A 27,877-nucleotide genomic window follows, 5' to 3' on the forward strand; every position below is an offset into this window, starting at 1 on the left:
CTTGTCTGTCAACAAGATAAGCAAGGTTTCTGCATTGTGTGGGCCCGGAGCCAGGCTCCTCCCTGGTGTCCTAAATCATTCCACCAAATGAAGCTTCTGCAGCTGCCGCCTTTCGCGAACTTCGCATTCCTCCCGCACTCTATACTCTCTCATGACGGGTTTTCTTTGTTGTATTTACCTAAGAGGTAAGATTTGGGCGTCACCATCAGCCCCCAAGCCAAGTATGGACCAGTTCCCATAGCCGAAGTTCCCACCAAACGCCCCAGCTGAGGGTTACTAAGATCAGCGTTTGTGAATTCTGACCCAAATTGTCTCCCCTCCGGTTCCGTAGAACAGGTTTCTCTGTAAAAAGGCCTTCAGCCTCGGCCAAGTTCTGAAAAAAATGAGAATGAGGTGTCTATTACATATCCCCGAATATATTGTCTCAGGCGCAGGCCGGGTGTTTTAAAATACACGATAAAAAGTATTTTCCTCCAAAATATGGCTAAGAAGGAGCAAGTGTAACTCGTCTTTTCGTGTTTCTTAGTTTTGCCCGCCACACCCTTCGTGGTCCCGCCCCTTTGCCCTTAACTCACTAGACAGGCAGTTTCTGGCCACCTTCCGGGGTCCTGATTTTGAAAAGAGGAGCGGGCCAATCAGAGTGTGGAACGTTTTTTGGCGCTGCCATTTGAGGCTGGACTGGAACAGAAGGTGGGCCGGCCGAGGTGGCTCCGGTTGTCTGTCGAGGCGGTGGGGCGGAGGCATGAGGAGGGACACTTGACTTTCAGTGAGCGCACCCGGATGTGCTGGCCGGGGGCGGCAGGCAGGTTGATGGAGGAGGGAGGGAGCAGCCTGTGAAACAGGGTGACGGCGGCCACCAGCCCGGGCGGGGACCGGGACTGGAAGAGGCCCCTGAACAGCCGGCTGGTCCGGCGACTGGGCCAGGGTGGGGGACTCGGGGCCGCAGGGACTAACGCCCAGCTGAGTCTGCGGGGGGGGGGGGGGAAGGAGGGGCGAGGAGAAGGGTTGTCTTTATAGTTCGGAGACAGACGAGGGCAAAGGGAGGTTTGGAGGAAGGTGGCCTGAAATAGTGAGAAGCTGGTAACGGGCGTGGTACAAGGAACCGAAAGGATATGGAAGAAAGAAGGGAGGTCTGTGTAAGTAGCTGAAAGGATTAAGTGACTAGAAAGAATGCCGGTGTAAGTGAAGGAAACGTGAGGTGTGGCTAGGTCAAAGGGCTAAGAGAAGACGGTCGGTGGAGCAAGGAAAAAGCCGTGGAAGTGGCTGGGGTCCGGGGCCGGAAGAGTGCCAGACGTGGCCGGAAGGCAGCGGAGCTGAGCGCAAAACTGAGAGTGTTCGGAAATTGGAAGACTTGGTGGCGAAAGAGGGTCAGGACTCAGATCCCACCTCAGAGAGTGGGCGACGTGTCCGGGATGTGGGATCAGAGGCTGGTGCGGTTGGCCGTCGTACAGCAGCTTCGGGCTGTTTATGGCGTTAAGGTCAAGGGTGGCCGTGGGCAGTGCGATCGCAGGAGACAGGAGACAGCAGCCACGGAAATCGTGGTAAGTTCTGGGGAAAGAGATTTAGGTTAAAAAAGGAGGGGGGCGTATTCCCTACCATCACTTATTACCATGTCATGCTAAAATGTTCATTCTGTATGGATCCAAAAGAGAATATGTTTAAGTGTGTCAACTTCAGCAACACTGACATTTTGAACTAGATAATTCTTTGGGGGGCATTGGGGTTAGCTTTATAGGATGTTTAGCAGCATCTCTGGCTTCTATGCACTAGATGCGCGTAGCGTGTCCCAATTGCGACAAATAAAAATGTCTCCAGATACTGCTAAGTTATTGCATTTTGAACAAGTTGCACGTGGGAAGGGAGACAAACACTACCCCACCGCCACAGTTTGAGTAATATTTGGAGAGGAACAAGGGGTACCAGTATCTTTTTTAAATGAATCAGTAGATGAGGTGTGACAGTATTAGAAATAGGCTTTAGATAATAACTTTATATTCACCTATTTGAAAAGAACATGCTTGCTGCTTGGCTATATCATATTTTTGAGACATAAAGGTTTTTTTTTTATTAATGAGTAAATTGAGAAACTACAGTGGAATGATTCAGAAGCTGTTGATTTTTGGGTGGTTGAGGTTAGGGGATTTCGAATGAGATTTTAATATCTCTACAGAATCGTCAAGAATTTCATTGTGAAAAATAAGTTGAATATAAAGCATTTTGTTTTAGATTTACTTGCCTAATTATATGGTGCTTTCTAAATACAGATGAAAACTAAAAATTAATTTTCATAACTCAATAGTTTATAGTTTCTGAAAGAAAATAAGTACTTGGAGAAGAAAACTGACAATTTATGTTCCTCTTAACAGCTTATAAATTCTGGAGAAATTATTTTTGTTGTTTGCAACTTATTGGCAACATATTTGTTTATATTTAAAAACTAAGTGGTTTCTTCTGATTGTAAAACTGGCTTTCCAAGATCTCAAATATAGTAGGTTTTGTACGTATATGAAAGAATTTGTATGTAGATTTTTTTCTTACCCCTCAAGAAAAACTGACGCTTGGCCTTTAGAGTCAGATAGACCTGAGTTTGATTCCTGCTCTACCCCTACCTGGGGTGTGATCTTGGGCTGCTTGTCCTAAGCTTTAGTTTCCTACTCTATAAAATGGGAATGGTATCTCTCGTTGAGTTGTTTAGGAGATTTAAAAAAATTATAAGATCTGTAGATGAGACTAGCACACAATGCCTGTCACATGCCACTAGTTGTTATGATAATCAGAGGTCCTCATCCTAATTGGTAATCATGCTAGAAACCCTAATAAAAATATTCTAATAGAGAAATACAGAAGATCATTGTGTTAACACGAACGAGATCTAACATGTTAGGTAATTATTTGAATACTAGATTTCTTTGGCTCTTTGGTGTTTGTTATCTAATGATAGTTTTGAGCTCTTTAAGAAACTTGCTAGACATCTTTTTAAAGATGGTATTGTAAGTGATGTTCTAATACATAAAATTTTTAAAGCATATTATTAGTTTTATTTTATGAGATTAAATTATAGCACTTACTTGTGAAGCCAGTTATTGAGCGTAATGAGATTTGAAAAAAAAAAACCCTGAATTCTGGTTATGTAAGACATTTGTAAACTTACAATCAGCTTCAGCATCTGATTTATTTTTGCATTTTGTTTGGTTGCACAGTATCAAGAAAATTCTGATTTACCCAAATAAGGGGTTGCCCATACTAAGTTTTTTTTTTTTTTTAATTTTTTTTTGGCTGCACCATGCAGCATGTGGGATCTTAGTTCCCCAACCTGGGATGGAACCCGTGCCCCCTGCTATGAAAGCACGGAGTCTTAACTACTGGACCACCAGGGAAGTCCCCCTAACTTTTTTTTTTTTAATAGCTCACCTTGAAATAATTGTAACAGCAACAAATATTCTTTGAATGTTTGCTTTGTCAGACACTGATGTTTTACATCTTTTAATTCATTTAATTCTCTCTGCAACTCTATGACTTAGGACCTATATAAGGATACTGAGGCACAGAGAATGACCATTTAATCCAGGTCACTCAGCTAATGGGCCAGGGTGGGGGACTCGGGGCCGCAGGGACTAACGCCCAGCTGAGTCTGCGGGGGGCGGGGGGGGAAGGAGGGGCGAGGAGAAGGGTTGTCTTTACAGTTCGGAGACAGACGAGGGCAAAGGGAGGTTTGGAGGAAGGTGGCCTGAAATAGTGAGAAGCTGGTAACGGGCGTGGTACAGGGAACCGAAAGGATATGGAAGAAAGAAGGGAGGTCTGTGTAAGTAGCTGAAAGGATGGAAGAGCCAGGATTTAAAACTTGGCAGTCCTGCCACTAGGAGCCTGCTCACTTAAGCACTATGCTACACAGTCTTTTCTATATTTGTCAATTAAATTGAGCCAGCTACTTGAAAAAGGACTAGTAAGATTTTGTCAAATCATTAAGAATACTGAATGATTTTGGCTGCACCGTGGTTTGCAGGATCTTAGTTCCCCGACCAGGGATGGAACCCAGGCTCACAGCAGTGAAAGCGTGGAGTCCTAACCAGTGGACCGCCAGGGAATTCCCTGAATGATGTCTTATTATAAATAACAGGTTAAATAAGGTACTCTTACAATACAAGTGCTTCAAGAGCATTCATGGAGAGCAGATGTATCTAAACTAAATTAACATATGAGTGATTAGGTATGCCCACTTAATCTAATTTCATATAAGCAGACATATACAGGCTTGAATTTTTTTTTAATTAATTAATTTATTTTTGGCTGCATTGGGTCTTTGTTGCTGGGCAATATAAGTGATTAGGTATGCCCACTTAATCTAATTTCATATAAGCAGACATATACAGGCTTGAATTTTTTTAAATTAATTTATTTATTTTTGGCTGCATTGGGTCTTTGTTGCTGGGCACGGGCTTTCTCTAGTTGCGGCAAGAAGGGGCTACTCTTCACTGTGGTGCGCAGGCTTCTCATTGCAGTGGCTTCTCTTGTTGCAGAGCACTGGCTTTAGGCGCTCGGGCTTCAGTAGTTGTGGCACACGGGCTCAGTAGTTGTGGCTCGCGGGTTCTAGAACACAGGCTCAGTAGCTGTGGCGCACAGGCTTAGTTGCTCCACTAGTGGGCGTGTGGGATCTTCCCGGACCAGGGCTCGAACCTGTGTCCTCTGCATTGGCAGGCGGATTCTTAACCATTGAGCCACCAGGGAAATCCCTTGAATTTACGTTTAAGTCCAAGGCAAAGCTACAACCTTCTTAATCAGTGACTCGTTTTTAAGAAGTTTGAATATATGCCCAAAGATAGTGGCAGATTCTTTATTCAGAGGTGTGCACAAACACTCAAGTTAACCAACATACAAATGTGCTCTTGGGATCTTCAAATGTATTAAAATTTGAATGCGAGTGATACATTCCACTCTGACTTTTTAAAGTTGGTTTTGAAAGTACGACGTGAAATTTAGATTGTTTGCAGAATCCCTTCCTTGGATACCTCAGAACAGTTTGATTAGTACTCTCCCATAGAGTGTGGAAAAGATAATCAGGTATAAAAGGAACCACCCTGATATAATTTTAGGAAGTACTGAGTGACAGGAATTACTGTTATAGGCCAATTTGGCCTTTTGTTCAAGTTAGTATTTATAAGGTGACCAACAGAAAGTTTAAGGTCAGTATTTATATAGTTACTAAAGGAGCTTGTAGTATTTTCCAGAAATGTTAGCATATTGGGCCAAATTCTGTTTAAGAATTTCCTTACTGAACACTAAATGGATTGATTTTCTGTTGTGGGATTGGAAACTGAGGAAATTTGCTGCGTTGCTTAAGGGCAATGACTCTAACTTGACCATTTTTGTACTCCCAGCATCTAGCATAATATCTAGTATAAAGTAGTTATTTTTTAACAAATATACTTGATGGAATTGTTTTCTGTGTCTCGACCAATAGTTTATTTCTGCTGTCTTGTTTTATTTTGTGAGGTTTTTAATTTGCCTAATGTTTAAGAAAACCTATATTGAGCCTAATATTTGTGTTAGAGTAACTGACTTTGTCATTTTAGGGTAAAATATTTGGAGTGCCTTTTAATGCATTGCCCCAGTCTGTTGTTCCAGAATATGGACATATTCCAAGGTGAGCAAACTTTGAAATGAAGAGTAAATATTTCAAACTGGTATTGGAATGTTTAACAATAAATAGTTGAATGGCGCACAAAATTAGTTGGAACTAGCAAATGATTTTATTTCTCAACTAATGTTAAAAGTTGTTTTTTAAACTTTTGCATATTTTAACTTTTTAATTTGTACTCATTTTCAGGATTGAATTTTAAGGTTTAGTAATGAATAAATGTTAGAAAGCAAATTATTTTTGTTCTAAGGCAGAGTTTTCTGTTGTGTACCGATGTTTTCATTGCTGTTTTGATGATAGTAATATACTAAACTACCAATTCATTTATAATTTTAATATTTTTTATCTTAGAAATGTTGGACAAAAGAATAGCTATCAGAGTATTTGTGAATATAAATTATTTAACACTTGAGCTTTTCTGTGTCACTGTTTGTAAATAACCTTTTGGACTAACTGCATCAGAAGTTGCTAGGGAAGTTTACGGCTTAAGAAAATAGTTTAAAAATGCATAGTAGAAAGATACTACCTTAGCTCTTACTAATTCATTTCCCCTCTATCCAAAGTAAGGTTCATTCTGGCTACTCTAGTCTAATAACTTAGGTTTTTAATTGGTGCATTGTCCGAAAGTATTTGTTGAACACCTTGCTGCCTTAGAACAATTTTCCCTCACTCACCCTATAGATACAGATTCACGATCTTCATGAGGTAACCACTTACTATTTTGCTTTTTAAATGGCCTATGAAAGGTTTTTTTAAATGATGATTTTCAGCGTTTAGAATTGCAGTCATATCTCTAGTAATAATGACTAAATCTTTGTTGTAGTTTCTTTGTCTGCTTTTTTAAAAAGAAAGTTTTTCTATCAGTTACTCTGCAACTCAGCCACTATGCACCAGTACAATGCTTTCATTTACTTGCAGCTGATATCCATTCAAATTTTTTGTTACCAGCTGTTACCTAAGCGTCTAAAGCCAATACTGATTGTTAAAAATTATCCAGTATAAAGAAATTGAGCACACACCTCTAATTGTAAGGACTGGGATGGATATATCTGACTTTCTGACAGGTAATGTTGGTGAGAAAAAAAAAAAGCCTTGCCTTATTTTTGGGCAAATGTAGTTGATGGTAGGTTTTTTAAGCTATGTGTGCTGTGCAAGATCACCTGTGGAGAGAGAATAGGTAAAGAAATGGAGAAGGCCTTAGAGCCCTGGTTGATCCTAGGATGGAGAAGTCTGGCAGAAAAAGAGGAGCCAGAAAAAGTTTGAGAAAGAGCAGTCAGGGAGGCAGCAGAAATTCCAAAAGTGTAGTGAAGAAGAGTATTTTCAGGGCCATCACGGAGTGGTCGAGTGTATCAACTGCTGGTAGGACAAGCAAGATAAAGACAGTGAATTGACCATGGATTTGGCAAGGCAGAGGCCATTAGTGATCTTGATGGAGTAATGGGGATGAGTCTGATTGCAGAGGGTTGAGCAAAGACTGGGATATGAAGAAGTGAAGGCAGTAAAAAAAGACAAATCTTGTGCTCTGAGCTGAAGCAGAGAAATGGATTAAGATTGGCAAGGATCAGGGATTGAGCAGGCTCACTGAAGTTGTCATGGGTAAAAAGATGGGCTTTAGAGAAGAATTTAGGAAGCAAGAAGGAAAACTAAAAGTAACCTTCTATCACAGAGATTAAAGGGATTTGTAGCATCAGAGCTGAAAGGGGTGTAGTCTCTGGCAGGAGAATAGGATTTAGTGAGATGTGTGTCTTACCACCTAAAAAGAGTTCTCTCTTTCAGTTTTCTTGTTGATGCTTGCACATCTTTAGAAGAGCATATTCATACAGAAGGGCTTTTTAGGAAATCAGGATCTGTTATTCGTCTAAAAGCACTAAAGGTAAGCATATTCTTGAACTATAAATTTTCATTTGTACCACTTTTTAATTTGGTTTTTAGGATTGAAATATTTAGAACTATTACATGAATTATGGACAGAAATTGAGTTTGCAGAAAGCTTTTTTTCATGGCAGAAGAACCCTTTTTCTTTTTTCCAAAACGTATATCATTTATATAATGCTTTTTTAAAAAATTGAGGTATAATTGACAAATATATTTAAGGTGTACAACCTGATGTTTTGATATATGTATATGTTGTGAAATGATTGTCATAATCAAGCCATTTATATTATATAATGCTTTAAAAGTTTACAGTACTTTCAGATTCATGGTCCTTGTTCCTATAATGTACTATATGAAATGAAAATTTTTTTTTAATTTTGTTTTTAGCCTTCTAAAGAGAAGTGATAAATACTAAAACAAGAGTTAAGAGAAATTTATTAAAGAAAGCTCTTTAGAGTATAAGAAAGGATACTTTATTTGCATTAAACCCTTAAGCCCCCGAACACTCAAGATTGTTGTATTTATTTCAGAATAAACTGGATCATGGTGAAAGATGCCTGTCTTCTGCACCTCCTTGTGATATTGCAGGGCTTCTTAAGCAGTTTTTTAGGGAATTGCCAGAGCCCATTCTCCCAGCTGATTTGCATGAAGCACTTTTCAAAGCTCAACAGTTAAGAACCGAGGAGAAGAATAAAGCTACCTTGTTGCTTTCCTGTCTTATGGCTGACCACACAATTGATATATTAAGATACTTCTTTAACTTTCTCAGGAAAGTTTCTCTTAGGTGAGTAGTAATTAAAAGTTTTGGGAGATGGTAGTTTAATTTCTCTACTAGCTAGATTTACCCTTATGATAAGAAATTAAATTTTGTTTGGCATGGAAATTTTTCTTAAAAATATTATATTTTTCCTTACTATAAGAGGTATACCCTGTATCATTTAAAAAAACAATATACCAAATATAATATTTCCTTGCTGTCTTAGGGTTGTCATGGTGGATGCCTTAATGGCTTATTGGTGTTTATAGGCTTCTTAGTCCATTGAATGGCTTCAGATTATTGTGTTTCTAAAATATTTGCGATTTACTTTTCAAATTTTTCCCTTCTCCCTGCTGTCATTGAGACTGCTTGTTTTAGACATACTTGGCTGCCTTCAGTACTTTGAATTTTCTGTGTGTGGGTTTGAAAAATCAAAGAAATGTGTTCAATTTGTGTGGAAAAACAAAGCGTGAACTCTATGGGTAGCAATGTTTTTATGACATACATTTAAGCACAGAGAGGCTGTGTATTTCTGGTTCTGTCTTATTTCAAGCCAGTCATGTAGATGGGTAGATGAAGGATAACTGTATCTTGATTTGTGTTTAACTGATAAAATAAGAGGTCTGCAAAATGTGCCCAGTATGTTATTTTAACTCTGTATTTTTATCTTTAGCTCCATCTCATAAAACCTTTTTTCCTTTAAGGTGCAGTGAGAATAAGATGGATAGCAGCAATCTTGCTGTGATATTTGCACCAAATCTTCTTCAGACAAGTGAAGGGCATGAGAAGATGTCTGCTAACACAGAAAAAAAGCTACGATTACAGGCTGCAGTAGTACAAACTCTTATTGATTATGCATCAGATATTGGTAAGATGTAGTTGCATTATTAAATAATGGGATTTGTTTAAATGAGGGAGATCCCAGCTTTTTCTAAGTGAACTATGAAGACAACTGTTAGAAAGTGGCTATATACTATTGAAATGTTTTGAGGGGGAGTAGAGGAACAATCTTAATTGTGAACATTTTTGTTTAGGACATGTTCCAGATTTTATCCTAGAAAAGATACCAGCTATGTTGGGTATTGATGATCTCTGTGCTACTCCATCACTAGAAGGCTTTGAAGAAGGTGATTATGAAACTCCTGGTGACTGTAAGAGAAAGCGAAGACAAAGTGTAGGAGGTAAGCGGTCATGGCAGTCCTGTTTGTGGACGTACAGCAATTTGCTTTTGCCTGAAATGTGTTTGAACATAAAAAAGCATAAACTATGGTGTATGCCTTTTTGGTGCTTACAGCATAGTTGGAGAGGCATGACATATGCATGTGAAAAATAAAAATGACAATATAATCTGATATTATGTGCTAGATGTTTAGCACAAACATAAACTGCATTCCAGGGAGAAAAGTTCCCTGGTTGTAATGACCAGGGACACTATAAAAAGAAAGTTAAACTGAACCTTCTTGAAGAATGGGTAGAATCTAGGAGAACTGGGTGGAGGGTCAGAATATTTGTATCCTATTCGAGGATGCTATGGAGAAAGATTTGCGTAAGCTAGAAGTAATCTATGTCTGTGTCTGTAAGGTAGAAGTAATCTATGTCTGCATGACTTGAGTGGCTCATCCTAGGGATTAGGACGGTATTATGATAAACTTAAGAATTAGAACATTAAACTGAGTATTGGAGAACCATTGAAGGTTTGGAGAGAGGCATAACATGATTACACTATTTTAGAAAATCATCTGGTTTGGAGAATTGAGACTTGGAGGTAGGGAGAATAGTCAAAAATGTGTGGCAGTAGTCCATGTGTGAGATCATGACTTGAAACAATAATATGAATTAGCAGTATGAACTAAATAATGAAGGAAACATTACCAAGGAAGAATCAAAAAGAACCAAAGTTTCCTCTTGGTGGAATCAATCATGAGACTTCTTAATCTTCTTGATTGGGAAGACAGACTATTCCTCCAGTTGCCTTAGGAAATTTCTTATCTTTTGCGTATCAGAACCAATTTCTATTAACTGTCCAATGCCTTTTTGAATCTTTTGGCTGATATGGTTTTGCCTCCTCCTGTTTTTTTTTTTGCCTCCTTTGTAGATTTCCCTTATGCCTTCTTTGTTCTGTAACAAAGTACTGTACTGTACAGTACAGTACTGTAACAAAGTACCACAAACTAAGTGGCTTAAAACAACCAAAATTTATTGTCTCACAGTTCTGGAAGCTAGAAGTCTGAAATCAAGGTGTTGCCTGGGCCATGCTCCCTCTGAAACCTTTAAGGGAGAATCTTTTCATGCCTCTTCGGGCTTCTGGTGGTGGCTATGGATTCTTGCCATTCTTTGATTTGCAGCTGCATCACTTCAATCTCTGCCTGTGTTGTCATATGGCGAACTCCCTAGGTGTCTCTCTGTGACACCAATCACATTGAATTAGGGCCTACCCTAATGACCTCATTTTTCTTTTTTTTAAGTGAAAGCAGGTTTATTTTAGAGATACACACTCCACAGACAGAGTGTGGGCCATCTCAGAAGGCAATAGGTAGACTGTCTTGAAGGGAAAGCGCGGCCCTGAGGTGTGAGGGTCGTTAGTTTTTATGGGCTGGGTAATTTCATAGGCTAACAAGTGGGAGGAATATTCTAACTATCTTGGAGGAGGGATGGGGATTACCAGGAGTTGGAGTACCACCCACTTTTTTGGCCTCTTATGATAGGCCTCTGAACTGTCATGGCACCAGTGGGTGTACTAATGACCTCATCTTAACGTGAGTTCATCTGCATAGACCCTAATTCTAAATGAGGTCACATTCACAGGTACTGGGAGTTAGGACTTAAACATATCTTTTTGGAGCACACAATTCAACCCATAAAACTTCCTACCCCAAATTCAGATATTCTTGGATACAGATCATCTTTATTACCCTTTTCCCTTTGTGATTTCATTCACTCCTGTAAGTTTCACTTATTGCATCTAAATAGATGAACACTTAAATCTCTACCACTGTTATCTCACAAATGTCAAACCACTTTAATAAAAGTCTCTACTAGGCAGACATCACACTTCTGCTTTTCCTTGGTGCTTGAGCTCAGCATTTTGAAATGATCATCTTCACCTTCTTTAAACTGGTTCTTCTCGAATTCTTTTTTCTATTAATGGTACCACCATTCTCTAGTCACAGCTTTAAGCCATAGGTGCCTAACTATTACTTTACCGTCTGTATTCACAGAGTTTTCAGATTCTGTAAGATTCTATCTGCAGTGTTTACTGCATGTTTACTGTAAGAATTTCCTTCTTGGTCTTTGTGCCTCCTCCTTGAATCTGCCCTGCTTATTGCTGTCAAGGCTGATATTCTTAATATATAACTCTAATCATGTATCTCACATGCATACCCTTCAGAAACTTTCATTAATACTGATATCTGTAGCCTGACATTAAAGATCTTTCATAGGATTGCTTTACCATGCCTTTCTACTGTATCCTATCTCTCCTTTATGCAGTCTATACTTTAGTCAAACTGCTTTCTTTATTCATTATTTTTAACACTTTGTTCTTTTGCTTATACTTTTTGATATAATGTTTTACTTCCATTTACCTCTACTGTTCAAATAATATCCACTTGTCAAAACCCAGCCTAAATGTCTTATCCAGCAAGCTTCCCCCCCCTTTTAAAAATTTACTGTTTATGTATTTTTGTTGATCTGACATTGGTCGATAACATTATTGTAAGTTTCATGTGTACATTAAATTTCGACTTACGTATGCACTATGGTGTGCTCACCACCAAAAGTTTCATTTCTATCCATCACCATACATTTGACCCCCTTTACCCATTTCGCCCTTCCCACACCTCTCTTTCCCTCTGGTAACCATAACTCAGTTCTCTGTATCTATGTGTTTATTTTGGTTTATTTGGTTTGTTCATTTATTTTGGTGGTTTTAGTTTGTTTGGGATTTTTATTCCACATGAGTGGAAGCATGCGGTGTTTGTCTTTGTCTGACTTATTTCACTTAGCATAATACCCTCAAGGTCCACCCATATTGTCACAAATGGCAAGATTTTGTCCTTTTTTATGGCTGAGTAGTATTCATTGTGTATATATATACCACATCTTCTTTATCTATTCATCCATTGATGGACACTTAAGTTGTTTCCTCCCCCCGCCCCATTTTATTTATTTATTTTTACATCTTTGTTGGAGTATAATTGCTTTACAATAGTGTGTTAGTTTCTGCTGTATAACAAAGTGAATCAGTTATACATATACATATATCCCCATATCTCTTCCCTCTTGCGTCTCCCTCCCTCCCACCCACCCTCCCTAGCCCACCCCTCCAGGCGGTCACAAAGCACCCAGCTGATCTCCCTGTGCTATGTGGCTGCTTCCCACTAGCTATCTACCTTACATTTGGTAGTGTACATATGTCCATGCCTCTCTTTCGTTTTGTCACAGCTTACCCTTCCCCCTCCCCATATCCTCAAGTCCATTCTCTAGTAGGTCTGTGTCTTTATTCCTGTCTTACCCCTAGGTTCTTCATGACATTTTTTTTTTCTTAAATTCCATATATATGTGTTAGCATACGGTATTTGTCTTTCTCTTTCTGACTTACTTCACTCTGTATGACAGACTCTAGGTTTATCCACCTCATTACAAATAGCTCAATTTCGTTTCTTTTTATGGCTGAGTAATATTCCACTGTATATATGTGCCACATCTTCTTTATCCATTCATCCGATGATGGACACTTAGGTTGTTTCCTTATCGTGGCTATTGAAAATAATTCTGCGATGAACATAGGGATGCGTGTGTCTTCTCAAATTAGTGTTTTCATACTCTTTGGATAAATACCCTCATATGGAATGGTTGGATCATAAGGTGGTTCTAGTCTTAAATTTTCTAGGAATCTCCATAATGTTTTCCACAGTGGCTGCACCAATTTACATTCCCACCAACAGTGTATGGGGGTTCCATTTTCTCCACACCCTCTCCAACACTTGTTATTTCTTGCCTTTTTGATAATAGCCATTCTAACAGGTGTAAGCTGGTATCTCATTGTGGTTTGGATTTGCATTTCCCTAATAATTAGTAATGTTGGACATCTTTTCATGTGCCTGTTGGCCATCTTTGTCATAAATTAATTGTCCATATATGTATGGATTTATTTCTGGGGTTTGAATTTTGTTCCATTGATATGTGTCTGTTTTTCTGCCAATACCAGGCTGTTTTGAATACTATATAGCTTTGTAATATAATTTGAAATCTGGGAGTGTGATACCTTCAGCTTTGTTCTTTTTTCTCAGGATTGCTTTGGCTTTTCAGGAATTTTTGTGTTTCCATAGAAAGTTTAGGATTTTTAATTCTGTTGACATGAAAAATGTCATTGGGATTTTGACAGGGATTGCATTGAGTCTTTAGGTTGCTTTAGGTACTATGGACATTTTAATAGTGTTAATTCTAATAATGTATGAACACAGAGTATCTTTCCATTTCTTTGTGTCTTCTTCAGTTTCTTTCAACAGTGTCTTAGCATTTTTCAATGTACAGGTCTTTTACTTCCTTGGTTAAATTTGCTCCTAGGTACTTTATTCCTTTTGTTGTGATTGTAAAATGGGATTGTTTTCTTATTATTTCAAATAGGTTTTTAGTGGAGTCTTCAGGGTTTTATATATATATATATATATATATATATATATATATATATATAAACTATGTCCTCTTCAAATAGTGACAGTTTTACTTCTTCCTTTCAATTTGGATATCTTTTATTTATTTTTTCCTTTCCTGCTTGCTCTGGTTAGGACTTTCCATACTGTATTGAATAAGAGGGGTGAGAGTGGGCATCCTTATCTTCTTCCTGATATTAGAGGGAAAGCGTTCACCTTTTTGCTATTTAGTATAAGGTTGACTGTGGGTTTATCATATATGGCCTTTATTATGTTGAGGTACTTCCCTTTTATACCCATTTTATTGAAAGTTTTTGTCACAGATGGGTGTTGAATCTTGTCAAATGCTTTTTACATCTATTGAGATGATCATATGATTTTTATCTTTCATTTTATTAATGCAGTGTATCATGTTGATTGATTTGCGGGTGTTTGATCCTTTTAATGTAGTGTTGTATTCAGTTTGCCAATATTTTGTTGAGGATTTTTGCATCTATGTTCATCAGAGATACTGGCCTATAATTTTCTTTTTTTGCATTGTCTTGCCTGGTTTTGGTGTCAGGGAAATTTGGCCTCATAAAATGAGTTAGCACGTGCTCCCTCCTCTTCAGTCTTTTGGAAGCATTCGAGAAGGATAGGTATTAAATCTGTTTTGAATGTTTGGTAGCATTCACCTGTTTTGTTTTGTTTTTCGCCTTTGATTTCTTGATTGACCCAGTAGTTCAGTAGCATGTTGTTTAGTCTTCACATATTTCTGATTTTTCAAGCTTTCTTCTTGTAGTTGATTTCTAGTTTCATACCATTATGATTGGAAAAGATGCTTGATATGATATCAGTCTTCTTAAACTTATTGAGACTTGTGTCGCAAGTTATGGTCAATCTATGAGAATGTTCCATGTGCTCTTGAGAAGAATGTGTGCTGCTGTATTTGGATGGGATGTTCTGTATAAATCTATTGAGTTCATCTGGTCTGATGTTTCATTTAAAACTGCTACTTCCTTGTTGACTTTCTTTCTGGATGAACTATCCATTGATGTAAGTGGAGTGTTAAAGTCCATACTGTTATTGTGTTGTCAGTTTCTCCCTTTAGGTCTGTTAATACTTGCTTTATATATTTGGGCACTCATATATTAGGTGCATATATATTAACTGTTGTTTCTTTGGTGAATTGTCCCCTTTATCATTATATAATGTCCACCTTTGTCTCTTGTTAACTTTTTTAGCTTGAAGTCATTTTTGTCTAATATGAGTATGGCTATACCCATTTTCTTTTGGCTGCCATTTGCTTGGAGTATCATCTTCCATCCCTTCGCTTTGAGCCTATGTTTGTCTTTAGAGCTGAAGTAAGTCTCCTGGAGGCAGCATATAGTTGGGTCTTGTTTTTTAATCCATCCAGCCACTCTGTCTTTCGATTGGTGAATTCAATCCATTTACGTTTAGGATGATTATTGATAGATGAAGACTTAGTACTGCCATTTTATCTTTTGTTTTCTGACTGTTCTGTATCTCCATTGTTTCTTTTTCTTTGTGTTTCTGTCTGCCGTATTGGTTCGATGGTTTTCTATGATGTTTTTCTCAGTTTTCTCTTTTATGTTCTGTGTCTCTGCTCTAGATATATATATATATATATATATTTAAAATAAGTTTATTTTGTTTTTTTATTTTTGGCTGTGTTGGGTCTTCATTGTTGCACAAGGGCTTTCTCTAGTTGCAGCAAGCAGGGGCTACTCTTCATTGCAGTGCGCAGGCTTCTCATTGCGGTGGCTTCTCTTGTTGCGGAGCACAGGCTCTAGGCATGCGGGCTTCAGTAGTGTGGCATGTGGGCTGTAGAGCGCAGCCTCAGTAGTTGTGGCGCACAGGCTTAGTTGCTCCACGGCATGTGGGATCCCCAGACCAGGGCTCGAAACCATGTACCCTTCATTGGCAGGCGGATTCTTAACCACTGCACCACCAGGGAAGTCCCTCTAGATTTATATTTTCTGATTACTATGAGGTTTGTGTAAATTGTCTTACAGATAAAAGTCCTTTTTCTGCCAATAGCATCTTACTACGTTCATTTGCCTATATGAGTTTCATCCTTTTCCTTTTACCTCTCTGTTGTCTGAAATTGTCTCTTTATGTTTTGTGTTCTCTACCAAATTGAAGTAGCTATAGTTTTACTGCTTTTTTCCCTTTAACCTTTATTATAGAATTGTTTGACAGCTTATTTTGATATAGAGTTGCAATTTTCTGATTCTGTTTATCATCTTACTCAAAATTTTGTTTACTTTTGCCTTTTTGTTTTCTGGTAGAAGAGTTCCTTCCAGCATTTCTTGTAAGGCAGGTCTAGCACTGATGAAGTCTGTCAGCTTCTGTTCATCTGGGAAACCCTTTATTTCTCCTTCATATCTGAATGATATAGCTGACAGTTTTTATCTTTAAATATTTTGAGTATGTCATTCCATTCTTTCCTGGCCTGTTGAGTTTCTTTGGATGGCGCCATTGTCTACTCAGTCATCAAAGTCAGAATTCTAGACGTCCTTATCTGCTCTTTCCTCATTCGAACATCCCACTAAGTCTACCAAGTCTTATCACTTTGATCTCTTAAATACCTTTAATAATGCCTCCATTTCCATAGCTGCTACCTCAGTTAAGACCTTCTCTTGCCTGGCTAATTCCCACTCTTCCTTCAGGTCTCAGCTTAAATACCAGTTCCTCAAGGATACCTCCTCTAACTCCACAGTCTAAATCCATTGTTATATTTGTACTTCACACTATTTACCCATTTGTCAATAGGTATTTATTTCCTTAGTATATTAATGTTTGTTTCCTCCAATAGGATAAGTTTTGTAAAGGTCACTGTTTCATATTTTGGCCACTGTTGTATCTTCATTGTGTCTGACACATAATAGGTACAAAATAGATATTTGTTGAATGACTGAATAGCATACTTAGAATAAACTTTAGCTAGTTTGCTTGTCTCCATCCAAGGAGGCTTACCCCCCAAAAAATCTGTCATACTGCTGCAGATTTAGTGATTTTCCTAAAGTGCAGAAATGATGACTTTGTTCCTTTTTGCCTTTGGAGAAGTTCAAGTTCTTCAAAATGATACACAGCCCTGTTCTGCCTAATACACAAGACTTATCTCTTACCATATCCACTGTTCACTATTTGCTCTAGCAGTATCAAACTCCTGGTTTCTAGTATACATAAATTCTCTTTTTTCTTACATACCTTTGCATATACTAGTCACCTTGCCTGAATTCTACCTTCCACCTTAATCAACACCTACAAATCCTTCAGAACACTGTCCAGGTTTTATTTCCCTTGCAAAGATTCCTCTCTTAATGCCATTTCTTTCCTTCCTCAAAAGGTAATGATTTCCTCTTCCATACTCTTTCTATACATTGTAGATACTTGTTTAACAGTTCATTCTGTATTTATTTGTATGTTTTTTGTTTTTGTTTTTGATGTGGACCATTTTTAAAGTTATGTTTTTAGTTCTTTGACTGTGAGACATGTGGGATCTTAGCTCCCCGACCTGGGATCGAACCCACACCCCCTGCATTGGAAGGCAAAGTCTTAACCACTGGACCACCAGGGAAGTCTCTCATTCTGTATTTAATGTCTTCCTATTTATCTATCTATTTATTTATTTATTTATTGAGAGATATGGGAGTATAAGAGGGGAATGGAATACAAATATATCCTTTAGTATTTTTTGCCTATTTTGAAATAATTCCTTTTATATTACCTTAAGTGACTTTAAAACATATAAGCTGATATAAACTTAGATGCTAAAAGACCACAAATAGCAATATGAATTATTGATAAAAGTTAAGTAAATGTTGTTATAATTGATTATATGATTATAAATATGCCTTGCATTTCAGATTTTGTTAGTGGAGCATTAAATAAACTTAAATCTAACAGGACACCCTCTATTACACCTCAACAGGAAAGAACTGGTAGGTATTATATATATTTATTTAAGTGGACATTTATATATATTATACAAAAATTAATTACGGTAATGATTACCTAACTTATTTTGTTTAATCAATTCCAAATGTAATTTTCAGTGAAGATATTGTACTATAATATTATGACATTGGATATATATATGTAATACATAATATATAATTACATTGGATATAATGAACCTAAAATTGTAGGTATGAATTTATTTTAGTCTATTTTATATCTTTGATCTTCTGAATCATGTTCTTCCATTTGTAAGTTGGATGATATTGAACATGTGAAAATAAATCTCATTTTTATTTTAGAACCAGAAGTTTATTAATATTTGTTCCAATTTTTTTTTTTTTGGTTTGTTTGTGCCTGAAATTATTCAACCCAGTAATAGAAAATTTGATTGCTTGTTTTGTTTTCTAGATTGAAGACATTAACTGGTTAATACTCAGTTATGATGAAAATCAAAAATATTTAGATCAGTTTTTGTTTCAACACCTTGATTATAATTTTTCTTGCCTATTTAATACTCTTTAATGTGAATTATATGCACCTTTTAGTCTGTTTGGTGTTGAAGTTACTAAGAGTCTGGCCTCTTTGCAACTTCACTGTTTTTATTTTCAGTAATTGCATAGTGTTAATTTAGTTTTATAATATATATTTGATAATGTTAATGTAAACATATCCCCCCCATTTTTGGTTCTAAGAAATAGCTTTATAAGAAGAAATTATATAAAGTGTTTGTATTTTATCAACTTTGTGGGAGAAAAAACAAGTTTTCTTTTTTTCAGCCCAGCTATCCATTTCACCAATGATTCTTACACCAAATGCTAAGCGTAAACTACCGGTAGAGTCCCATGGTTTCTCAAGTAAGAAAAGGAAGTCCATCAAGCACAATTGTAACTTTGAGTTGTTGCCAGGTAATCTCTTCAGTAGCACTTCTACACCAGTATCAGGTAACAAATGGAATTTATATAATTGGGTTATAAACATTAACATGAGTGCCTATTCTGGGCAAAGTGCTATTTCATATTAATATGACCCTTTAGGAGCCAGAGTTTTATTCTCTGTTTTGTCAGATCTCTGAATTTTATAAAGTCCCCTAACTTTTAAAATAGACAGTGGTTCAGTATAATTTGTGTGTGTGAGTGTGTGTGTTTTACTGCCATACCTATTGAAAGTTATGGGTCACTGTGGATAGGATAGCACTTGTGCTCAGGTTTTATGTGATTGAACATCCTAAATTCTACTTTAGTTACTTCTGGATCTGTAGATGTGGCTGGATTGCTGTCTTTTGTTGAGTTGAGGTCACCAGCATTTGAGCATCTCTGAATACAGAGTAGGGGTGTTACCATTGAAGTACCATTGTGGGTTAATTTGGAGGGCGGTATTTTTAAAGTTTTATACTCAAGTGGCTTTTATAAAAAGCCATCCTTATGGCATGGTTTCCACATCCCTTACCAGCCCAGCCATTTTATTCCAAATGAAATACAAGTTCCTAATGTGGCCAACCAGAGCCTTCAGAGAAAAATATAATCATGCTAATTTGAATACCAAATTTTTGTTAGTGTGATCTTGGATTGAGTCTGCTCCTTTAGCATGTGTAGAATACAAGTTGGCTCGTATTAACCTGTGGTCAACCCAAAATGAATTGAAACTCTAAGCCCAGAGTCTTCCATCTCATATTTGTGTCACATTTAGACAAAATGTGAGTAGCCTCTGATTCTTTTAGATTTTCTTTGGTTTCACACAATGATAAGAGTTTCAGTTTGAATTTGTTAGCTGGGTTATGAATTTTTCTTCCCAAAAGCCTCTCTTTCGCTTTTGTTATCCGAAAGGTTTACATTTTCCTTGTTTGTTTTATTAAAAAGGTGAACAGAATAGCAACTTGTTCTCTATGGTCCTTCAGGTTCTCTGTGGTTCATTAAAGTGTAATGATAAGAACTCTGAAGCTATGTCTGTAGTTCTATCGGTATTCACAGGCTGGAGACTTAAACTCCTTTAAAGTAACTTAGTGTGTTTTTAGTATTTAAAGGCTTTCTGCTTTGGAGGACTACTTCCAAATGACAGATGTGAATCATAGTTCTACCTGCCTTTGTTTATTGACAATACATCATCTTCCCCAAGAAATGAACCTGCAGATTCCTTCTCTCCAAGTTCCCCCAAAATAGATTAAACATTATGTTACTGTAACATTAGTATGAGCCTGCTTAACTAGCGAAACTTCTTTTATAAAAAAATTAACAAGTTCAGCATCAGTAATTCTATTATTTTAACTCACCATTTTTCTTTGACCCTTTCTTAGCCACAGTTCAGTAAATTGCATCTGCAAAATTGAAAATGAGTTGGTTTCTAAGTTTGGATTATAACAGATATGATGCTTTCCTTTAATATATGTAGGCAACAATATTAATCTACAATCCATAGTGTACTTATTTTTAATTTTTTTCTAATATGTGTTGTAACTGTGTGTTATTCCATCTATTCTGACTGTGCCTCCTTGTCACCACTGATATATTTTCAAGATAACTAGACTGCAGCCCTAGAATAAAGCTACCTATGTCACATTGGATATATCATATTGCCTCCAAGCTTTCTTTTTAGCCAAATGCACCCAAAAAGTCACTGTAATGGTTGTATTATTTTCTGGTTTTGTAATTGAAAAAACATGGATATTTCTGTTTGGGGACCTGTGTGAATTCTTTATCAATACCAATGATAAGTTGAGAGGGTTCATGTTTGTTGAATGTATCCTGGGCAATATTCAAATACAAATCAAATGTATATGGAGGCTTTGCTCATAACTATTATACTTTTCCGTAATTTTTTATTATAGTTGGTTTCATGGTATAGTGTTAAATAACTTAATCAAAATGAGCTGTTGTAACCTCCAGTTGTTATCATGGAACATGGCAGTAGCCAAGTGGTTAGGTGTATGTTATAGATCATCGGTTTTTGTTTGTTTGCCAAAAATTTTGGACAAATTGCACTCCAGAGTCAGGTAGACAGCAAGTTGGCTAGCAGGTACATACTGGATACTCAGATACTAAATTGTTTTTCAGTAGTTTATTTTTGATAACAGCATTAATTAATCTTATGTACCAGGTACTGTGCTAGACATCTTATATACGTTACAGTAATATTTATATTCACCATAGAAGTCCAATTTTAGAGCCTAAAGCCATTTAGTAAGTGGTGGACAAACTCAAGTCTGTCTCGAAAGCTTGCTCCTTATCCAATCTGCAACAGCACCCACCTCTCCCTTGTAGTATTAAAAGAGTTTAAAGCAAAACTCTAATATAAAAATAATGTTTAATCTGACCTTTAATTGGTAACTAAAAAGTAAGAAATAGATTTTTTTTTTTTTCAGTTGACTTGGGTTATTTGACCCCTGAAGATTCTAACCAGAAATTATGTGATTTTGTGGTTGTTTAGGGGTGGAAATTAAAACTTCAAATCTAATTGCTATTAATATTTTATACTTTGAAAAGAAAATGAGTATGTGTGGTCTATCACATGTGGTTATTTTTATAGTTCACTTTGATACAAGCCCAGAAGGGTCATCTCAGGGTTCACTCTCTCCTGTCGCCGTCAATGGAAACCATTTGATCAGTACAGGTGTGCTAAGGCGAAGTAAAAGGCTTGCAAGCAAAAAAGTTTGCAGGTAATTTATCCAGGTTGGATAAAAATTTGGTATATACAGTTAAAATATTTTGTGTCTTTCTACTGAGAATCATAATTTTTAAAAATGCCCTTTGCCTTTATAGTCTTATTAATCAAGTGCATATCCTCTAGAGAAAGATTCCTAATTTGAATCCATTTTGCTTGCTTAAAATCCTATTTTATGTTGACGTGTGTAATTTTTAAATTTCCTGTTAATATAAAAAGCTAGTCTACCCTAATGATTCTGGTTTATAAGTGACTAAACTCTGGTGATAAACAGGAAAGTTTATTTTATAAAATATTTGTATTTTTTATGCAAATACAATGTGTTCCTATATAGTATCTTAAACCTAAAAAACTATTACTCTATTCAATTACTAACAATGTGATTTGCTCTGGACTTTCAAACTTTATTTTGTAGGAATTCCAGTTCTTATGCTATAAACTGATGTTTTTAATTTGACTCTTTCTAGGGTAGAATCAGGAAAAGCAGACTGCTTCTCTCCTAAAATCAGCCGTAAAGAAAAGGTTCGAAGATCTCTTCGTTTGAAATTTAATCTAGGGAAAAGTAGCAAAGATGGAGTAAGTGCCTTTCACGATTTCATTGAAGTTTATATTAGGATAAAGCTGAAGACTTGATGCTAAAAGACTCTCTCAACCCTGCCTCTCTTCCATTTACTGTCCCATTCTCTGCTCTTCTTTATACCAGCCCTTACACTTGAGTTGTTATCTCCAGTTCCTTCTTTTCTATTCTGCTGAAATCAATTTCAGTGAAGCTTTCATCCCCAACACTCACTGAAACAGCTCTCATAAGATCACTCATGAATTGAGCATTGCTCATACCAGTCCTCGTTAGCCTTGATATGTCAGCAGCATGTAACCTGGCTGATGACTTGCTCCTCTCTGGCATACTTTCTTTCCTTGCTTCAAGGACATATAGTCTCATGATTTTCTTCCTTCTTTGTCAGTTAGTTTTCTAATTCCTTTACATTGGAGTGCCCAAAAATTTGCCCTTGGGTTTTTCTTTTCTCACTCCACTCACTCAGGGTGATCATCAGCTCTAAACATCATGTATATACTTATGACTTCAAGTTTATATCTCTAGCCCCAAATGCTCTCCTGAACAACTTGACTGTTTAACCGACCTACCTACTTGACCTCCCTACTTGGGTGTTGATCCCAAGTAGGGAGGTGTTGATATCTCAAGTGTAACCTGCCCCAGATAGAGCTCCCAAGATGCACTTCTCCACTGTTGGTATTTCTCCACTCCTCCCCATCTCCTCCACCCACACTTCTATTCTACCTGTAGTCTTCACCATCTCACTTATGGCAACTCATTCTTCTAATCACTTAGGCCAAAAACCATGCAGGCATTCTTTTTTTTTTTTTTTTTAACATCTTTATTGGAGTATAATTGCTTTACATTGTTGTGTTAGTTGCTGCTATATAACCAAGTGAATCAGCTATACGTATACATGTATCCCCATATCCCCTCCCTCTTGCGTCTCCCTCCCACCCTCCCTATCCCACCCCTCTAGGTGGTCACAAAGCACTGAGCTGATCTCTCTGTGCTATGCGGCTGCTTCCCACTAGCTATCTATTTTACATTTGGTAGTGTGTATATATCCATGCCATGTATATGTCCATGCTCTCTCACTTCGTGCCAGCTTACACTTTCCTCTCCCCAAGGAGAGGAAATGGTCCTCAAGTCTGTTCTCTACATCTGCATCTTTATTCCTGTCTTGCCCCTAGGTTCTTCAGAACCACTTTTTTTTTAGATTCCATATGTATATGTTAGCATATGGTATTTGTTTTTCTCTTTCTTACTTCACTCTGTATGACAGACTCTAGGTCCATCCACCTCACTACAAATAACTCAATTTCGTTTCTTTTTATGGCTGAGTAATACTCCATGGTATATATGTGCCACATCTTCTTTATCTATTCACCTGTCCATGGACACTTAGGTGGCTTCCATGTCCTGGCTGTTGTAAATAGTGCTGCAGTGAACATTGTGGTACCTGTCTCTTTTTGAATAGTGGTTTTCTCTGGGTATATGCCCAGTAGTGGGATTGCTGGACCATATGGTAGTTCTATTTTTAGTTTTTTAAGGAACCTCCATACTGTTCTCCATAGTGGCTGTATCAATTTACATTCCCACCAACAGCATGCAGACATTCTTGACCCCTCACTTTCTCTCACATGTACCGTCGAAACCATTAGGGAATCCTGTCTAACTTCTGCTTTCAGTCTATCCAGGCTGACTATTTCTCACCAGTACTACATTTCTAACCTTCTCTAAGTTATGTTATCTGGAACTTGGATTACTACAAGTTCCTACTAGTAGGTATACTTGCTTCTACCTTGCTGCAGTACTAGAGCCAAAATTATCCTCTAAAAACCAGAGTTAAATCATGTCACTCATGTCACTCCTCTGCTCAGAACCCTTCAGTGACTCCTTGCTTCACTCTGAGGGGAAAAAAAGAGAAGCCAAAGTTCTTACACTGATCTGCAGTGCCCTGCATGATCTGTTCCTGGCCTCCCTCTTGGAGTTCTCCTCCTGCCACCCTCCCTTGCCTTCTCAGCTTCATTCACTTTTGCCTCCTGCAGTTTCTCAAGTGTGCCAGACCTTGCTTCAGCCTTAGAGGCTGCACTGGCATTTTCCTGTCCTGGAATGTTTTTCCCCCTCATACCTTCATGACTGTCGCTCTCATTTTTCTTTACTCACAAATCATCTTCTGTTCACTGTGTTTAAAATTATACCCCACCCTTCACCACTCCGTATCCTCCTTACCCTGCTTTGCTTTTGTCCTTAGCACTTTTCACCTTATGTATTGTATATTATACTTTATAGTTTATTGTCTGTCTTCTTCTGGTCTAAATCTGCCCATCAAGAATGTAAATTCCATGAGGTAAGATTTTGTTCTGTTTTTCTGTTTTCTTTCACTCTTGTGAACAGGTACTGGCACAGTCATCACACACAAAAAAAGTTTTGTAAGTTAATGTGTGAGGCTGTTTTTATTTTAGATCATAAAATATCCACTAATAGCCAAGTCAAATGCTTATAATTTTCATCAGCATGCATGCAAGTATATTGTGTTTGCTATAAAATTGTTCCTCAATTATGTACACACCTTTTAAAATCAGCTGTAGAGGATTTTGATAACTACAAAGTAATATTTTGAATTAACTAGGTTTATTTCTTAACCAAAACTTTTTCAATTTGTTCTGTACAGAATGTGTGTTCTGGTGTCGATAGATCTGAAAATGTTGGTCGACGACTTGCAAATCAACAAAGTTTAAAAAATAGGATTGAATCTGTAAAAACAGGTCTGCTTTTTAGCCCATATATTGATGAAAGATTAACAAAAAAAGGTATATTTACATGATATTGTTAGTTTTATCCCAAAAGCCTACTTTAATTGTTTTTTTAAAAATTTTCTTCCCATTTTAGTGAGATATAGTTGACATATAACCTTTAGTTGTTTTTAATGATAAAATATATTAAGTAATTTACTATTCTAGAAATTGAAAATTCGTGTTTGAATAATGAAAATATTGGAATTGCAATGTATTTTTCTATGAATAATTGGAGGATCTTTAAAAATGTAAATATAAAGATGTTTGACATGTTTATAGGTAAAAATTATCTCTTTTAACACAAATCTAGTTTATCGGAATTAAATGCTTAGTATTTAATTTGTCATGTATTTGAATAACATTTCAAAACTAGGTCAGATATAAATGATTAAAAACACTGAACTGCTTTATTTTAGGTTCAAAAAAGATCAGTAAGTCTGAGGAAAACTTATTAACTCCAGAGCGACTAGGTGGAAGAAATTACCGGATGTCTTGGACAGGACCTAGTAATTCAAGTTTTCAAGAAATAGATGGAAATGAAGCTTCTCCAATAGATGCAGTTCTTGAGATGGAAAACTCTTCCTTGGAGCCCGATATGATGGTTGAAAAGTCACCTGTTAGGTCATATGAGCTTACCCCTTCTAATGTACACAGTAGGCATAATAACAACGTAACTGGCAGCTCTCTTAGTGGGGATGAAAATAACCTGACCACAGAGACTGTGGTGAAAATTCAGAAAGCATTTTCTGAATCTGGAAGTAATCTTCATGCATTGATAAATCACAGGCAGTCATCATTAACTAATGTAGGGAAAGTAAAATTTAATGAAACATCTTCTATCAAATGTAGCACAGAAAAAAATCTATTTGAAATTAATAATTTCACTGTGATAGAATCCAGTGAACACCACACTAGTAAAGATGAAAATAGTTTTTCAGAAAGAGACTTCTCACTACATCAAACTCAAAAATTGGGTAGAGAAGCCACTATAAAATGTTACTCAACTCAGATGAAGATAGAACTAGAAGACAACATTCATTCGAATATACCAAAAGATTATTTAAGCAAGCAGGAATTGTCCAGTGATGAGCAAATAAAGAAACAAGAGTCCCCAAGGGATACACTAAATATTAAATTAAAGGAGAATGAAAATATGATTGAAGAGAACTTACTGAAATGTGCAGCTTCTAGAGAGGACGTGGCTAGCGCCTCTTCCTCAGAGCAGATTACGTGTAATAGTGCAAACCTGTCAAAACCTAGGCCTGTGAGAATTGTTAAACAGCAGTCACTGGTGGAAACATGTGATAAAACGGTTTCTGAACATTTACAAATGACAGAGCACGGAAAGGTTTCAGACCACATACAGTGGTTTAACAATCTTTCTTTAAATGAACCAAATAGGACAAAAGTTAAGTCACCTCTTAAGTTTCAGCGTATGCCTGTCCGTCAGTCTGTCAGAAGAATTAATTCTTTGTTGTTGTATGATGGACAATCTCCAAGACATAAATTAGCAAGTCTTGGTGATGCTGCTTCTCTGGTTAAATCAGTGAGCTGTGATAGTGCTCTTCCCTCTCGTGTAGAATGTACATCAAAAGATTCCTCTATTCCATGTACCAGGTCAAGTCCTAAAGAACAGAAGTCTACATCATACAAACAGTCGAATGTTGATACGATTTCAAAATCAAGCATGGAGGTAACTTCTACATCTTTCTCACAAATGAAGAGGCACCCAAACTCTGGAAATGCTTCTCTTGGGTCCACCAGAGTTTGTAAGCAGGAAGTGATATCTAATGGCCAAATTAAGGTTCCCTTGGATGATCTGACAAATCATGATATAGTAAAATCTGTTGTAAATAATGATATGGGCTTTTCTCGTGGCATAAATAACAGGGTCCTTAGAAGACCATCAGATAAAGAGAGGGTCTGGTATAAAGGTTCTCCAAAAAATCCTATCGGAAAAGCTCAACTACTACCAACAAGTAGACCTGTAGACTTGTAATTGGTAAATGTTATACTACTTGTCATTAATGTAAATAAAATTAGCAATTGGTGATATGACTTGCAAGGTAATCATGTGTTAGTTTATAGCTCAGAATGATTGGTGTGTGGTCAATTTTAATTTCATTGCACAAGCAACTTGAATTCTTAAGCTTGTATAAATGATGACTTTGTTTTTCTTAATTATGGCAATATTTAAACTTAATAATTTTATTGTCATCTCTCAAAGCAGAGGTTTCACTTTACTTTTTTAAAGAAATTGTTGACTGGGTTTATAAGAAATTAATTTTTGAAAATTGCATGAATTTTATTTTTTAACATGCGATAGAAGAATGGAATGAGTTGTGCCTATTTCCTGTTACTCCTAAATCAGATGAGGTTTCTCTAAGAAATGTCTAACACAGAGAGAGAGAGAGATAAGCCCTGCAAATCTTATTTCCCAAATTCCGTTAATGTTTATTGTCTTTATCAAAGTCCCGTGAAATTAATTTGTTTCAATAGCATCTTAATCCTTTATTCCTTTTGGGTGCAGAGTAATTAGACATATATTGTCTATAGATGTGACAGTGTGTTCACTTGAACTAAGAATAATGGCTAATGCAGAATGATGACTCAAGTGTGCTCATATAGTATGATGCTGCAGAAGTAACTGTGACTTTAAAGCCATACTATGTTTTTTAAAGTTAATTTGCACAAGTACATTTATATCTGTTTTGTCCAATATAGAATTTAAAATGTTTTAAGAGGGAGTAATTAAGCTTGGAAGATTTTAATCAAAGTGATTGCTTATATACAGATGCTTGATTTTAGACTTTGATATAGTTGATGCACCTCTACATTTACCTTGGATTCTTACACTTTGGATTCCTACAGGAGCCTGTGATGGTTTTGTCGTGTGTGTAAATGTTATTTATTTAGCAAAGACATTAAAGATAACTTTCTGGAAAATGACTTGCCTGAGACTCTAATGAAATTCAAAATAAC

General features: G+C 36.8%; 1 protein-coding gene across 4 annotated transcripts; it reads left to right on the forward strand.

Annotated features, from left to right (window-relative positions):
* Positions 1-730: 730 nt before the first annotated feature.
* LOC116749299 (rho GTPase-activating protein 11A-like) lies at positions 731-27,841 on the forward strand. 4 transcript variants are annotated; one of them, XM_032623540.1, is made up of 12 exons: positions 731-1,541; positions 5,571-5,641; positions 7,412-7,508; positions 8,041-8,294; positions 8,972-9,135; positions 9,302-9,448; positions 17,794-17,868; positions 18,664-18,828; positions 21,407-21,536; positions 22,009-22,117; positions 24,772-24,910; positions 25,312-27,841. In XM_032623540.1, exons 1-12 carry the CDS (start codon positions 1,413-1,415, stop codon positions 26,892-26,894), a joined length of 3,063 nt encoding a protein of 1,020 aa, XP_032479431.1. In that variant the 5' UTR covers positions 731-1,412; the 3' UTR covers positions 26,895-27,841. The 4 variants fall into 4 exon arrangements, with proteins under 4 accessions (XP_032479431.1, XP_032479434.1, XP_032479432.1 ...); XM_032623543.1 differs by having other exon boundaries at positions 1,000-1,541; positions 18,664-18,792; XM_032623541.1 differs by having other exon boundaries at positions 1,000-1,541; positions 8,978-9,135.
* Positions 27,842-27,877: the final 36 nt, after the last annotated feature.

Source organism: Phocoena sinus, chromosome 2, assembly GCF_008692025.1.
Source record: "Phocoena sinus isolate mPhoSin1 chromosome 2, mPhoSin1.pri, whole genome shotgun sequence".
Classification (NCBI taxonomy): domain Eukaryota; kingdom Metazoa; phylum Chordata; class Mammalia; order Artiodactyla; family Phocoenidae; genus Phocoena; species Phocoena sinus.